The 14,752-nt window shown below is 40.2% G+C and overlaps 1 protein-coding gene across 4 annotated transcripts in view; it reads left to right on the top strand.

Moving 5' to 3' along the window:
• Positions 1–14,752, top strand: part of foxj3 (forkhead box J3) — a 72,946-nt gene that overhangs the window by 19,896 nt on the left and 38,298 nt on the right. For all 4 annotated transcript variants that reach the window (XM_068594728.1, XM_068594730.1, XM_068594727.1 and 1 more), the window contains exon 2: positions 11,295–11,781. In XM_068594728.1, coding sequence (XP_068450829.1) covers positions 11,461–11,781 — 321 coding nt within the window. In that variant the 5' untranslated portion in view covers positions 11,295–11,460. The remainder of the gene's footprint in view (positions 1–11,294; positions 11,782–14,752) is intronic.

Here is a 14,752-nt window from a genome sequence, read left to right as displayed (position 1 = left end):
TGCTACTCCCCTATCCCCCACCCTACTCATCCACACCCTGATAAATAGCAACATTGTCTCCAGGAAACCAAATTATTGGAATTTATATGGAACGGAGTACGGTGAAGAAAACAGGTATAGACACCAACACGATGTCCAAATTCCTGGTCCGTCATATGGCGCTGTAGAGCCTCCGTCATGTTTTACTTCACTGCTCTCTTCTAATCAGCAATAGACGAAAACCAAGCTGCCCCTAGATTACCATGGAAGTCATTTGGAGAATGCCCAAGGAATTTATTAGCTTGTATAAACACAGACAATTCCTGGTGATGTCAGACGGCACCGTTTAAATTCAACAGCTGATTGGAGTGCTTTCATACTGTATTCTGCAACGCTGCTCAGACTGTTTCTGTATTAAATATTGCTCTGCACTGTCTCTTCAGGTATGTGATGTATTTTGATCGAGCAGATGATTGATCAGCTGGGCTACATTCAACTTGGCCTTGTTTGTATCTACTCATTGGCTGTAGATGTGTCTGTGTATGAGCTGCACATTATGTGCTTGATAAAGGGATTTAGTAAAGCAGCAGTTTGAGCACCAAGATTAAACTATTGACCAGCTACTTCTAATCTATCTAAAAAAGCACATATTTAACAACATGCAGTGTTGTGCAACTTCCTTGTGCAGGCTTCACTATCACTCGGGGAAAGGGCATGTATTTATGGCAGGTGGCCGCTCCTCAACAATATGCCATGAAAACCATAATCATAAATAACTACTATAAGCTGTGAAGCTTTTGCATTCAGTAAATTTAATTCAGCTTTACATTTCCCTTACAGGTTCACTGATGAACCGATGTTCATGTGTTAAAAGCCACATCTGGTTGAACATGGGAGAGTATACATGTAGCATTTTATCAGTGGGCTGTGATATTATCTGCAGGTGCGACTGCAGGAGCATTTTAAAGAGCCTATACGGAAGCACAGTAAACCAGGGAAATGGGACACAAGGAGTCAAAGAGTAAAGCGCTCCAACAGCTTAATCATGTAGAGGCATCCAGCTCCGTCAGGCAGTAAACTCTTTAATATGCTGTTAATTATTTCTGAGAGATTGAATATTGATTAAAAAGCAAAATGGTTTTAATTACAACTCCAGTGCCATTCTAAATGAAGACGATTTTAGGCTTTACGTGAGATGCACATCTAACAAATCTACCAAACCTCAAACTATATCAACTCTGTTTAAATTTTGTGTTTTACTTTGTTCTTTTTCTGGGTCTGAAAGTGAGTGTTCTTGTCTCGGTGTAACCGGTGGTACAGCTCCTTCTCTCAGCTCCATAGCTGTCTACATTTGAAATTCATGACCTGATTCCTGCTCCATGTAGCACTCAGAACATGCATTGCCCACCCAGGTAATTCCTTTAAATCACGCTTGGGTAATTCTAACAGGGTTTCTTTTGTAGCACGTCTATGTTTCACTTGGAAATGAGGCTCAAACACGGTTGTTGCTGAAAGGGATGACATGGACACATTTAACCGTGCTACATTATGACTGAGTCACAGTATACTGTATTATACACAGTATTACACACAATTAAATATGAGCTGTTCATCAGACCTAACAGTCTTTTGTAATCATCACATTAGACATATTTTAAAATGCCTGTCACTCAGGGTTCAGATTAGAACTGTAACTAATGATTATTTCTATAAATAATGAATCTGTCAAATATTAAGCTCATTAAGTGTCGACAATTGCCGAAAATATTTTTAATTTAAACGCTGGCACACCCCAAAATATGTTTAAAATATAAAGAAAATAATTAATTATCAAAACAGTTGCCATTTAATCTTTACTAAGTTCTGAAATAAATACTATTGGGATAAATTGTACTCCCAGGTGGACATGTACTTTCCTGGCTATGAGTTATCTATTGACAGTTTTTAATTCCAGGGATGCAGGCCCAAATTCACGTTTCCACACTGCTCGCCTCGAAGACTAGCTCAATATTTAACATTAACATTGAAATGGATCTAGTGAATGCAGATCAGGATAGGCTCTCAAGATTGCCACCAAAACGCGTGATCTGCCAGTGCCTTAAGTGGTCTATTTGTGATTCAGCAGCAGGATCTTGCTGCCTGCCAGGCTGGCATGGAGTCAACCTCCCAGGGGGAGTGTGTTAATGCGGGCCCCCAGGCCGTGGGACTGGGGTAATTGGGTTTGCATGGTCAGTGTCATGGCACCCCTGCCACCTCCAAAACAAAGGCCACCTCGCAGGCAAGCTGTTAGGGACAGCAAGACCAACCCTTCCTGATCACTGCTCTGATTCAATGCAAGCTTATTCAATTACTGGAATGTTGTATGTGTTTCTGAATTGACCTGCAGATTACACAATGAGGTACTTGTGCTGCCTTCTTCTGCCTAGATCTCTCTCTGTCTTTATCTGTACATCCAGCCCACCAAACTCACATTAACATGGAAAGTGGCTGACTGCTGAGAGCATCTCTGGAATATCTAATACCTTACTTGGCTGCATCTATTCACATTTCTCTCTCTTGAATTGACTGTTGGCATTCAAGGGTCACAAACCCTGTTGCTCGCTTAGTGGCCTCTCCAGACAGCCTGAAGCGCCTCAGTTGATCCACAGCCAACTCCAAGATCTTCCACTACTATGATCCTCTGTCCCTCTGCATGGTCTGCAGAGAGAGTTGGACTCGTCATGGTTTTCTGTATGTCTCCAGCAGCTGGAGTCTTTTTCTCTTCACCAAATACTAAGAAGACCTCTTTTGTTTGGCACTGACTCATAATATATAAAGGTGTCTCTTTCCTTTTTAAGCTTCAGTGGGTTTAAAAGAACTTCAGGTTTATCTTTGCTTTGTTGAAAACTCTCTCTCCTCAGCTTTAACTGCCCCACAGCCACAATTGCGCTCCCGATTGATTGGCAGAATAATTATGGACTTGAATTGTTCAACCATAGGCGAAGTAGGGCTTGAGGCAGTAGGGGAGCAGAAAGAGCATGGGTACTGTTATTTTTTTCTTTCTTCTTCTAAAAACGCAGCAGAGAAGACTGCATCTTTAAAATCCAACATTAACACAGCATAATCCAAATATAAAACAGTCTCATAGATTGCACTGTAAAATGAGGAGGCCACGTTTGGCAACCGGCTCTGCAGTAGGCTGCACAATGTGTCCAGCCGTGTGGTGTGAGTGGAGAAGAGATAATTGACACATCCTAAAAATGCAAGTAAAGGCTGGGTTATTAATGCTTTCTTCCTTGGGGGTGGTTGCTGCTGAACCATTAAGCTTTTAATTGAGAAGGAAGACTGACATTAAAAGCTGTTGTCTAGGTATTACCGTTACCCACTTTTTGTTTTTTAATGAAGATGAGGCTTAGTGTAGTTCGCTGCATAATTACAGCTCACGTGCAATCACAATACTCAGATGCACTGCTATTTTAGTTTGAGGGAGCTCCAAAATAACTCCCTAAGTCCTTTTGCCTCTAGGGTTGGAAAAAGTGAGGAGTCTTCCTTTGACTGAAGGGCAGGTGAGCCTGAGTTCCCACCCCTCCCCATTTATCCCCCTTGCAATCGCTTGGAAAACAAGAGCTTCTCCCACGCTGGATATAAAGCTGTTGATATGGAAGGTATGACCCTGGTTTCGGTCGAGAGTAAAGATGCCAGAGGCTTGTTACCAGGTTACATCACTGTTGTTGTTGTGAGTGCATGTGCCAAATCTTCAGGCATAACAGAGGGAGCACGCTTAGCGATTCCCCTCCCTTTTGCCAAGTTACCATCACACTACAGGAAGATTCTTGTCATAATACGTTCTCTCTCCCTCTCCCTCCACACACACCAATGTCTGGCCGGCATTTAACAATCAGGGATGTAAATATTTATTGTGGTCTGTTTAAATTCTAGTGACAGTGTTTTTAATGCAGCATTCATCGCATCTACTGTTCTGTGGTATCATATATGGCGGTACAACCATCACAGGCCCTAATGGCTGTGTCTGTGTAGCAGAGCAGGCACATGCTGTTGGAGTGTTACCAGTGATGGATGCATGACTGCTGTAAAAGGGGATTAATCGCGGAAATTGCAGATAAGTGCAGGAGAGCACTGGTCTGGTACCTATCAACAGTCTTGTGTCTGCAAGTGGTAGTCAGAATGTGAGCTGCATAGCCTACTCTTTTCTCTGAGAGGAAATGATGACAGTAATGCACAGGTATTTGCAGGGAAGTTGTTAGGCAGGCAGGTGTTCTAGGTAGAAAATATAATAGGCTAGCTGTGGTGTGGTGGAGTGTCATATGATATAAATGCATTGTTATTTGAGACACCAGAAACGGCAAAGGGAAAATAGAAAATAACACCCAACATGGGGAATTAGGATAAAAAAATGTTAATGCTTTATCAAATTTTGCTCTGGCCAACTACCAACACTTTGCTACAGAAAATAACTCCTACTACAACCACAAATCTATCTGATTCTGTTCAGAGCAAACGTTCAAGTGTGCAGTGGTTAGACGGTGGATTATTTTTTACTTTGTTTCCCCCTCCCTCCAGTCTTTATGCTAAGGGAGGCTAATAGACTGCTGCAGGAATGAGTCCTAAACACAGAAATTAGTTAGCATTTGTACTCCCGTCCCCTCGTCTTGAAGTTCTTTTTTTTTTTAGTGAAGACAATAAATGTCATCATGCAGAACACATCAAGCTTTGCGGTGTGACATCACGTCATGCTCTTATGATATTGGTTGCTTATGGCTTAATGTTTAACAAACATGAAATCCGTCATCCCTGTGGCGCACTATTGCCTCCTTATTCTAGCGACATAAGCACAGACGTTAGAGTGGAATCAATCAAATAATTATTTGAAAATAAATCAAACAATCTGATTTTCCAAAATGTTGTACTATTCCTTTTAATATTACAGGATTTCTGTCACATTTTTTTTCTGTTCATTGTGAAGTCGAGCTTCCACTCTTTAGTCATGTATAAGCATGTTTCCACTAAAGAGGAGCAGGAATTATGACTGGGAGTACAAGTAAAAGTACAAAAAAGTACAAGTAATTACTAATATCTGTTGTGGAGAAACTCCTTTGTGTTATCCTTAGTGATGTCTGTAGTGAGCACATGCCTTGCAACAAGTGCCCCTTTTCACAAGTTGAACAGTGTCAGACCTGCAAGAAACAATAGTCACAAGCAGGGTCATGGACTCAAATGGGCATCAAATAAGCCATGTTGACTCATCCACACCAATGACAAACATAGATTTCCCACTCATACCTACTTCTACACCAAAGTAAGCACTACATCGGATTGTGTCCTTTCTGTCTTTGTGAGCATTTGGTTTCATCTTTGCATATTCTGGCCCTCAAAACACTGCAGGTAAAGTTACAGGTAAACTGATATGTGTTTGGTTACTTCATTTTGTCAGGTTTATTGACCGCACATTATCAAACTGATGGATGAAAACATGAAGAGTGTGTTCTGTCTGTTTTGGTTCAGCTTCTTATCCTTCACTAACTGTCCTTTGGGGGGTTTTGTTCAGTTTTTAAATCCTGATCCCTACTGGGAATGCACTGCTACCTGATTAGTTTCTCTTTGCTGAGACTTGACCTGTAATTCAAATAGTAAAACATGTCTTATTCACCTTTCTAGTTGTACATGCTTCCCTTTAGTGAGCCTCCTCTACTTCTGCTTCAGTCAGTAGTTTCCTCTGTTTGCAAAATGTTGTTAACCAGAGGAACTAGAGTGGAACTAGAGGAACTAGAGACTAGAGTGCAGCGATCTTATTATAGTATATAGTATATTTTGTCTATAGTTTATTTCAGATCTTAAAAATAGTGGTTTGAAATTGTTACTTGTGGTTTTTGATAATTCTAGGGATTTTAGCTCTTTAAGGTATAAAGTTTTAACAACTGCTTCACATTTATTTTGAAGTCCTGGATCTCAGAATGTAACTACAGAAAAACCATATGCACTACAACATCATTTTTATGAAAGTAAAGTTGTTGGATTTGAGTTGGAGGTGTTTTATACCAAACGGCAGAGCACAGACAAAAAAATGCATTCAGCAATTTGGACCAACCCAGTGTATTCTTTGGAAATGTTTCCACAGTATTTTAAAGTGTAATGTTGGATCATTCTGTTGGGACATCCCTCACAAACTAGTTGAGGTCATAAATGCTGTGGTATGACATGTTAGTCAATGGTTTGACACGTTTATAATAAACCACACTTGGACACAGAAAGAGTATTTGCAGCACAAATACAGCTAATAGTGCAAAAATATACTAAGTCCACTCAGTGAACACATGAGCATGTGATAACTATCTTTTATATGTTAACGTAAAATCCATTTAAATGTTAATTAATGAAAGTCAGTTATAAAAAGGGAAAACTCTGCATGTGTTGCAATAAATATGAAACATGTTGCTTTTACCATAACGCATCAGACTGTAATCATGCAGATTGCATGTTAAGTGCTTATCTTTGATTAAATTACCTTGATTAAACCATTACCTTAATTAAACCAGATCTTCAGAAGGTCCTAGAAGGATAAGAAGGATTCAGAGCCCCATCGCTGCCTTTTCCCCATAGTTTGATTGAAGACTCACATAGTCATATAAATTGTGTCCTGCACCTGTGTATAGTGACACTGCTGACGATGTTTGGCTGCTGGCGGACAATAATATTCAATGAAATGATATCAAAGCGTGGATCAGTATGATTACCATCAGGTTCAGGTTGATCTTGCCAGTAGAACTGGTAACATCCCAGCCCAACTGTGGGGAAAGTAAATTATATGCACTCCTTGAATACAACGTATTTACATGGAAGTGGATGCAGCTGGCAACACAGTCTAGTGTTACTGTTCTTGCTCAAAAGAAAGCGCCTCGCCTCAACTTAAAAAAATATAATATTGCATATTGTAGCTACACAGTGGTGTATTTATTTTAATGTATGTCAATTAGAATAACATGGGAAAATGGGATTCACATTTCATATTTTATCATTTTTAGTTGTAAATATTTGCTAAATCTAAGAATTTATAAAGAATGGATTACCTTCAAGTGATTAATTACCCACATTCATAAAAACATCTATTCCTGCTGCATTAGAATTGAAGTGAATTAGATGGTAATTGTCATTATATGAAACGTTGAAGATTACCAAGTATCATTCATTGTAGCAATATCACACTTGAAATATTAATTTCATCCTGGCCCATGCATCGTTAGGGGTACTAAAACTTTTAAGCGGTTGCTAAGTACAGACATGAATTTTGCAATAGTGGAGATGGGGAACTGCGCTGTTTTTTATGATGCAGTTGCTCAGTAGGTACTTGCCTAACATGATGAAGTTGACGTAATCTGCTGTGTTATGTAAAGTAATCCCTGGTTGTTACTCAGCTTGTTGCCTCATTGGATTTTCTTGAATAAAATGGATCCTGGCATACGTGTGTAATAACCATGCTGTCGGCTTGATTGAGCCACTTTGCTGAGACGCAAAACACACTCACAGATTCGCTGTCGGTGCTCAATCGGCAGCTGGAACGTTGATAATTCCTGTCAAGAATTTAATCAATTAAGATGTTTTAGAAACTCTTTTTCAATTTCACATGCAGATCTGAATCTGCTATTAATCCTGGAAGGATGAAGACACTTTGAGTGCTGAATAGAGAATGCGTTTGACCATCCGTCTTTACGTCTTAGTGCTCCATTCAAACAAATTAGAGTCAAGAGAGAAGGAAGTTTTCTTCTTCTTCTTCTTCTTCTTCTTCTTCTTCTTCTTCTTCTTCTTCTTCTTCTTCTTCTTCTTTATGTGTGTGTGTGTGTGTGTATGTGTGTGTGTGTGTGTGTGTGTGTTATATCACATCGCAGTCTGTTCCCTCTCAGACTACTTGGACGCAGACTCTGTTGCCACTTTTTGCTCTCTGCCAGGCCTGATGCCATCATCACTGTGGTCTTCACACCCTCCCCTTACTGCTTCATCTCCCCTGGCTTTTCTTCTCATCTTGCTCAGTGCTGCTCTGCTTCCTTCCAGACCCGTCGATGAACACACTCAGACAGTCATCCCTGACGTGGCAGCAGGCTGGGGCTTGTCCCTGCTCTGACTGTCCCACTGCCTGGCAGGGTAATGAAGGCAGCAGGGGGGCCGCCTTACTGCCCGCCTGTGATGCGCTTCATCATTCCTGCCGCAGCCCAAGGTTCTCTAATTAAGACACCGACTTGGCCCTACAGATTATGTAGCAGCTGGATCATTAGCGTCGAGGGTCAAATGGCATACGTCTCTGTGTCGTAGGCGGAGCGCCTTTCATCAACTCCTGTCTATATCAGCTCACCTTTGGTGGCCCCCTGGAGGCTCTGCAGTCTTCTTCTTCTTCTTCTTCTTCTTCTTTTTCTTCTTCTTCTTCGCCCCCATTTATACTGAGCGGTTGGTGTCAATGGAAACATTTACATCGAGACCACAAAGACTTAACCTCATACAGGTTTTTCACTGAGCTGCCAGGTCATTAGGAACACCTGGCTTAATTGAATCAGAAGAGCGATGATTTAAATCAGTGGTAATTAATCATTAAGCTTGCAGTGTGGTTCAAGGTGATTGTATCATAGAGCTGCAATTCATTAATTCAGTGTATTTAAATTTGCCATTTTCTTCTGAAGTAATTGGTTAATTGTTTAGTCACAGCTAAGGTTATGTGTTCAAATGTTTTGTGCTTTTCAACCACTGGACTCTCCACACATATTCCATTTGCAGGGATCTAAGACAGAGAAAATGCCCCAAATTTTCACTTTAGAGAAGTTGGAAGCAGATATTTATGGGATATTTCTGTTTGGAAAATCATCGAAATGCTTCAACAAGTATCAAAGTGGTTGTCAATTCATTTTTTTCCTGATACATTTATAGTAATTATTTAATGCTGTTGGGCTTGACAAAATATAATTATAATATATGTGTGACTTTTTTGTGGTATTTCATCACAAACCTGTATGTAATGTCTGGTTGCATTCATTGCAGTATAGTTCAAGCTACTGTAACTGAAATGTGAAAGGTTTCCTAGAATATTATTACAAGTGTGGTTGGTGCAGATAGTTATATGAATTATAATATGTAGATCAATATTCAAAATTAAATAAGTTTTATATTCCAATAGGCTGCCACTCAAAGAAGAAAATTACTGTCAGTAGCAGCGTGTGAGTCATTTTTATTTCAGTTACAGGGTGGAGATATTTGGTGCATCATTTGTTTGTCTTTTCAGTGATGAGGAACTGATCTTCACCATTAGGCTGACTCACCTTTCAAGAGTCAGTCAGCACGTCTGCTCATCTATGAGTCTGTTCATGACTAGAGCAGCTTGGAGAGTTACCTCAAAACCATTGTTGTTTTCATCCAGGCCTCCAACCTGTGAGGAAACATGGAGAATTAAAAAAGCACGATGAATAATCTTCTTTCTTTTTTTTTTTTTTTTTCAAGCAGAAGAGTAAAGTGAAACTACCCAAAAATCTATGTTTGATTACCAAAAGGCTTGAAAGTCGTGTTCTTCTTCTCATTGCATTATAATAGTTGTGGGCTGCTTGATTTCAATCTGTTGCAATAGGTTTCAAAGGTGACCAGTATTGATAGTGGAAATAAAGTGTCAAAACATTAATAAAACCACCTCAAACCACCCCTCATTATCCAAATTATGACTTAATAATTTAGATAATGCTGCTTTTGTTTTATGCTATCGCCTTTCTCAAAACTTGGAAGTTCAGCCTGAAGTTGCATGTTTGGCCATAGTTTATAGGTTCATTAAGATTAAAGACAGGAAATACAAGAAAATACAGTTGTGAATGCATTTTGCTCAGAAGTTCTGTTTTAGATGCATGAGAAATGCCTTCATCTGACTCTGGCTGTATACACTAGTAGCGGATATTAATTTGGCTCTGACAGATCAATTGATAGGGACAACCACAAACTTCTTGTTTGTGGTTGATAGCGTCCAGCACTGCCTTATGACCCGCTAATAACGTAGGATATAATATATATGTATATGAAACGCATAACAAACGTATTTCTTCAGGCCTTGTTTAAAAGCTGATAGTCATAAAAAGAACACAATTTGAAGTAAATGTCTTTTAGATAAATTGTATTTAAAGTGTTTAAGATTAATCTCAAAAGCCTTTTAAATCACAGTTTTGAAAAAAATAATAAAAATTGTTTAAATTAATGGCTATGATTCCTGCACACACATACTATTTTTGAAAGATATGGTATTTGACCTATTGAGTGCCGTCGGGACTATTTATTCCCAGCCTGACAGCGTGAGTGTGTGCACGCGCACACACACGCACAGACACGCACAGACACACACACACACACACACACACACACACACACACACACACACACACACACACACACACACACACACACACACACACTCTTATGTGAGCATGCTCAGTAGAGACAAAAAAATCCCACAACTTTGTAAGGATTTCTCATTCTCCCGCCCATTCTCTTTTCCCTCTCTCAGCCAGATTGCAGTGTCATCCTGCTCAGTATTTTCTTCTCCCATATAGCCCCGTGTTCTCCTACGGTTGTAACTTTAGGCCTTTCTACTCTGCCTCTCTATTTTAAGACATGGAGGGCAGTGTGCTGAGAGGGACAGAGAGAGAGACGGGCTGTTGCGGGCTGCACTCTGCACAGCACGGCCGACACACAGGGTCGAGGACTGTTTGCAAGACGACACTAGCTGCCTTGTTTACGGCAGAGGCTCACGTCTAGGGGAGGCAGAGGGGAGGAGGCAGGCAAGCTGGCAGGCAGGGAAAATAGGAGAGGGGGTTTACTACCCTCAAGAGAGTCGGAATTCCTCCTGAGCCATTCCCCCATTTGGCTGGCAGTTGTGAAAACAATTGCCTGGCATTCTCTCTCTCTCTCTCTCTCTCTCTCTCTCTGTCTCTCTCTGTCTCTCTCTGTCTCTCTCTCTCTCTCTCTCTCTCTCTCTCTCTCTCTCTCTCTCTCTCTCTCTCTCTCTCTCACTCTCACTCTGTGCAGATGGAGTCCCAGCTATGAGTCAGCTTTGAGAGCAGCAAGTGGTGGAGAAAGTGGTGGGCTTGTGATCTGCTGCACAGCTAATATAAGCATACTTTACACAGACACTTGGTTTTTAATGTTGGCCAAACTGTTTAGAGTTGCTTCCTTGCGTGCGTTTCTTTTTCCTCTCTGCTGTATTGCTTATGTACATAATTTGTGTGTACAATGTACTACTGTATTTCTAGCAAAAAAAAAGAATAGTTGACTAACAAAGGCATTTCTGTTTTCTGTTTCTCTAGAGTTGACCTACAGAAGACGTCATGCTGATGCCTTGAGCTAAGGAAGCCTTCCATCCTCAAACTGTCTCTGTTTGTTATTCCACACCTGGTCCCCTCTGCGTCAGTCAACGAACAGCATCCACCTCCACATTTTCCCCACCCCCTTCTCGGCCAGCCTGCCGTCACCATGACGTCGGAGCTGGAGAGCAGCCTGACCTCCATGGATTGGCTTCCTCAGCTGACCATGCAGGCGGCCATCCGCAAGGCGGATGCTCAGAATGCCCATGGGCCAGGCATGGGCAAGAAGAGTGCCCTACTGGACCCTAACACCACGTTGGACCAGGAGGAGGTGCAGCAGCACAAGGACGGCAAGCCGCCATACAGCTACGCCAGCCTAATCACGTTTGCCATCAACAGCTCGCCAAAGAAGAAGATGACACTGAGCGAGATCTACCAGTGGATCTGTGATAACTTTCCCTACTACAGGGAGGCAGGCAGTGGCTGGAAGGTGAGAAAAACAGCCATCTGGCCTTTATTTTCAGCTGATATAGCAGATGTTAAAGTTGTTTTGCCATCATGGTGATGATAGTTGGATTCTGGTTATGGGACTTCTGACTTGAACATACTTTATGTCAATGCAAATAGGACACATAATTGTAGAGCTTTTGAAATTGGATGTGTGTTTAGTTTTTACAGTTATATACAGTAATTCAAATCAGTTAATTGACTCATGGATCTGTTTCTTTGACTTAACAGTTTTGTAGTGAACTGTTGACAGCCTGTAGTAGAGTTGATATTTATATTCCTTGACGTAATTCATTGTTTTGTGGTCACCAGGCATCTTAAACAAAGTGAGATGCCGTTGGTAATCACCATTGTCACTTCTGAGAAAGCTTGGAGAGAAACTACGAGTACGCCAAATCACACTAAGTGCCTTACTCCTCCGAATGAAAAATGGTGCAGCCCTGAGAGAACCATATGAAGTGTAAAACCCTGGATTAATATTCAGAGAAGTGGCCCCTATCTGTGCGAACACAGACTAAATAGCCCATTCATGGGTGGTATTATTCATTGCAGATGCCTTGATAGGAGAAGGCCATTATGCAGAAGAGAGAGCCAGTGCTGTGTCATCATCTCAAGGAGCCCATGATATACCGAGATGAAGCTATGCTGATTGCCTTTTAAAGGGCCCAGATGGAAATTGATATTAGAATGAGTTTTCCAATCAGTCGACGTTTATTGGAAATAGAATCTTAGGCTCGGCTTTATTGCAGTCAGACAAGATGTATGAAGCCCATTTCCTGGGGCGACAAGATCTGTACAAGCTGCATCGAGGTGTGTGTGCGTGTGTGTTTGTGTGTGTGTGTGTGTGTGTGCGTGTGCATGTATGTGTGTAGGTGAGGGAGATGAGAAAGCATGTGTTATTATAAATGGATGGATTTTAGTTTTTGTAGCCAGGCCTTTTGAGAGGAAATGAATTGTTTCACTTTGCAACCTTTGTTCCCTCTTTTACCTTCATCATCCTTATTTAGTTGGCAGCAACGTAGCATCCACCTCTTATATATTTTAGAGTGGGTGTCCTCAGTGGGAATCAAACTTGTGTTGATGGCAGGGTTGCAGATTTTCTCTACCTACCAGTTACAGTTCCACCGAGTTACAGCACAAAGGACTACATGGTATTAATTCACTGGCTTTCGTAGGCTTTTGGTTATTTTGTCGTTGTAAGTGTAGCTTCATCACAAAATCAGGTGCTGATTTCAGGATTCACATGCTCGGAAAACACTTAGTGATATTAGACTTGTATTTAAAACCTTTGAATGCCTACAAATAATAAATGGCATTCAAGTTTTGTAAATGTCATACAATCCTAATTTTAAAATAAAAGCTGTTTTGAAGATGTGACATTTTAGATGTGGCTGAAATGCAGCAGCTGTACCGTTTATTTTTTTAGTATTGATTTTTAACCATTTGTCTTTCTAAAATTTACTTGGTAGCAACGAATGGGTTCAATACTCTTGGGGATTAACTGACCAGGGCAGATTTTCAATGTTGGAGCCTGCAGTTTCAAGCAGTGTTAGCTCATGAAAAATGTTCACTTTTTAAAGCTATAGTTCGTAACTTATATACAAATAACTTTTTGCCACAGTAGTAAATGACACAGATAATCTGTGAAAACATCAGGCTCCTCTGCCTCTTTTTAATGCTCCCAATGGCATTTGCAAGATTCCGCCGTGCCCGAAAGGAAAGCGACCTATCAGAGCCGGGGATTCTCTAACGCAGTCAATCACTGCTCATGAATCAAGATTATGTTGCTGTATTGTGTGTGCGACAGTGACAGTTTGTAATATATGACAAACATTTATTTTCATTAATGTTACCAACTGTAGCCTTAAATTCACAACATAACTCCATAAATCAAAACCGATTTTTATGTTGGGTTTTAAGTTTTAGTTTACACCGTTTGTAAAGATTGCATCATAAAAATATTACAGAAGAGAAATGTGAAAAAGTAAAAAGAAAATGCACATAAGTACTGTTTAGTGTAATTTTCATGAAATTAAACTTTATTTTATAATAGGATAATCTGCTTTTTATCGCTTTCATTATAATATTACAGAAGGAAAAGGTGAAAATTGCACATAGGTAATTTACTTTAAATTCACTACTTTATTTTACTATAGGAAAATCTAGTCTATACTGCTTTTAAGTGAGTCCTGAGAACATCTATTATCCTTTAAACATTAAATCTTTGGCAGAAGTATATATATTTTTTATTCCATGAAATGGCGTGGCGCAATGGGCCTTGAATCAAGGAACAATTGATTTAATGGAATTTCTTCTTTGCCATGTTGTCTTTTGTTAACCACAGAAATGAATAATTATATACAGTGACGAGAGTGAGCTTTTCTTTTCAGTGTTGGGTGTAATAGAGATCTGACGTAACCGGAATAATACCTTGGGTGTAAGAGGAAGTTATAGAATTAGTCAGCGTTGGTTGAGATTGACGCTTTTCGAGTACTTAGGGAAGGCTTGCACAGATCAACAAATTTTGACCTTAATGTGGGCTGCAACTGTTGAAATATCCCCTATTTAAAGAGTGACAAAAACCACCACATCACTCTAACCAGGATGCTGTACTACACAGACAGGACACAGCGGTTTGAAGATGTGTTCATACGCTAGAGCCTGCGTCACAATTCTTTCTCGGTTCTTGTTAATGGGGTATTTTTCCTGCCATAGTTTTTTCTGAGAATACACAAAGCGTGTACAGAATATTTATACAATATTTTCAATGCATAAGACATTTGAATGAAATCCAATATGCTGTTTCCATGCCCGGGGCATTTGATCAAGCTCCAAGTAGCCTTAGGTTTGTTTCTAATGTTTTTTGTGCTTGGAGTATTTCACAAAAATTATATTTTTATCTAAGCCTGTGCAAAAGCCAAAGTAAGTTCTGTCCCAAACATCAGGAGGTAACT

Source organism: Clinocottus analis, unplaced genomic scaffold, assembly GCF_023055335.1.
Source record: "Clinocottus analis isolate CAN_PGR_092001 unplaced genomic scaffold, fCliAna1.0.p SCAF_3, whole genome shotgun sequence".
In the NCBI taxonomy this organism is placed as follows: Eukaryota; Metazoa; Chordata; class Actinopteri; order Perciformes; family Cottidae; genus Clinocottus; species Clinocottus analis.
This window is presented reverse-complemented; position numbering and strand designations above follow the sequence as displayed.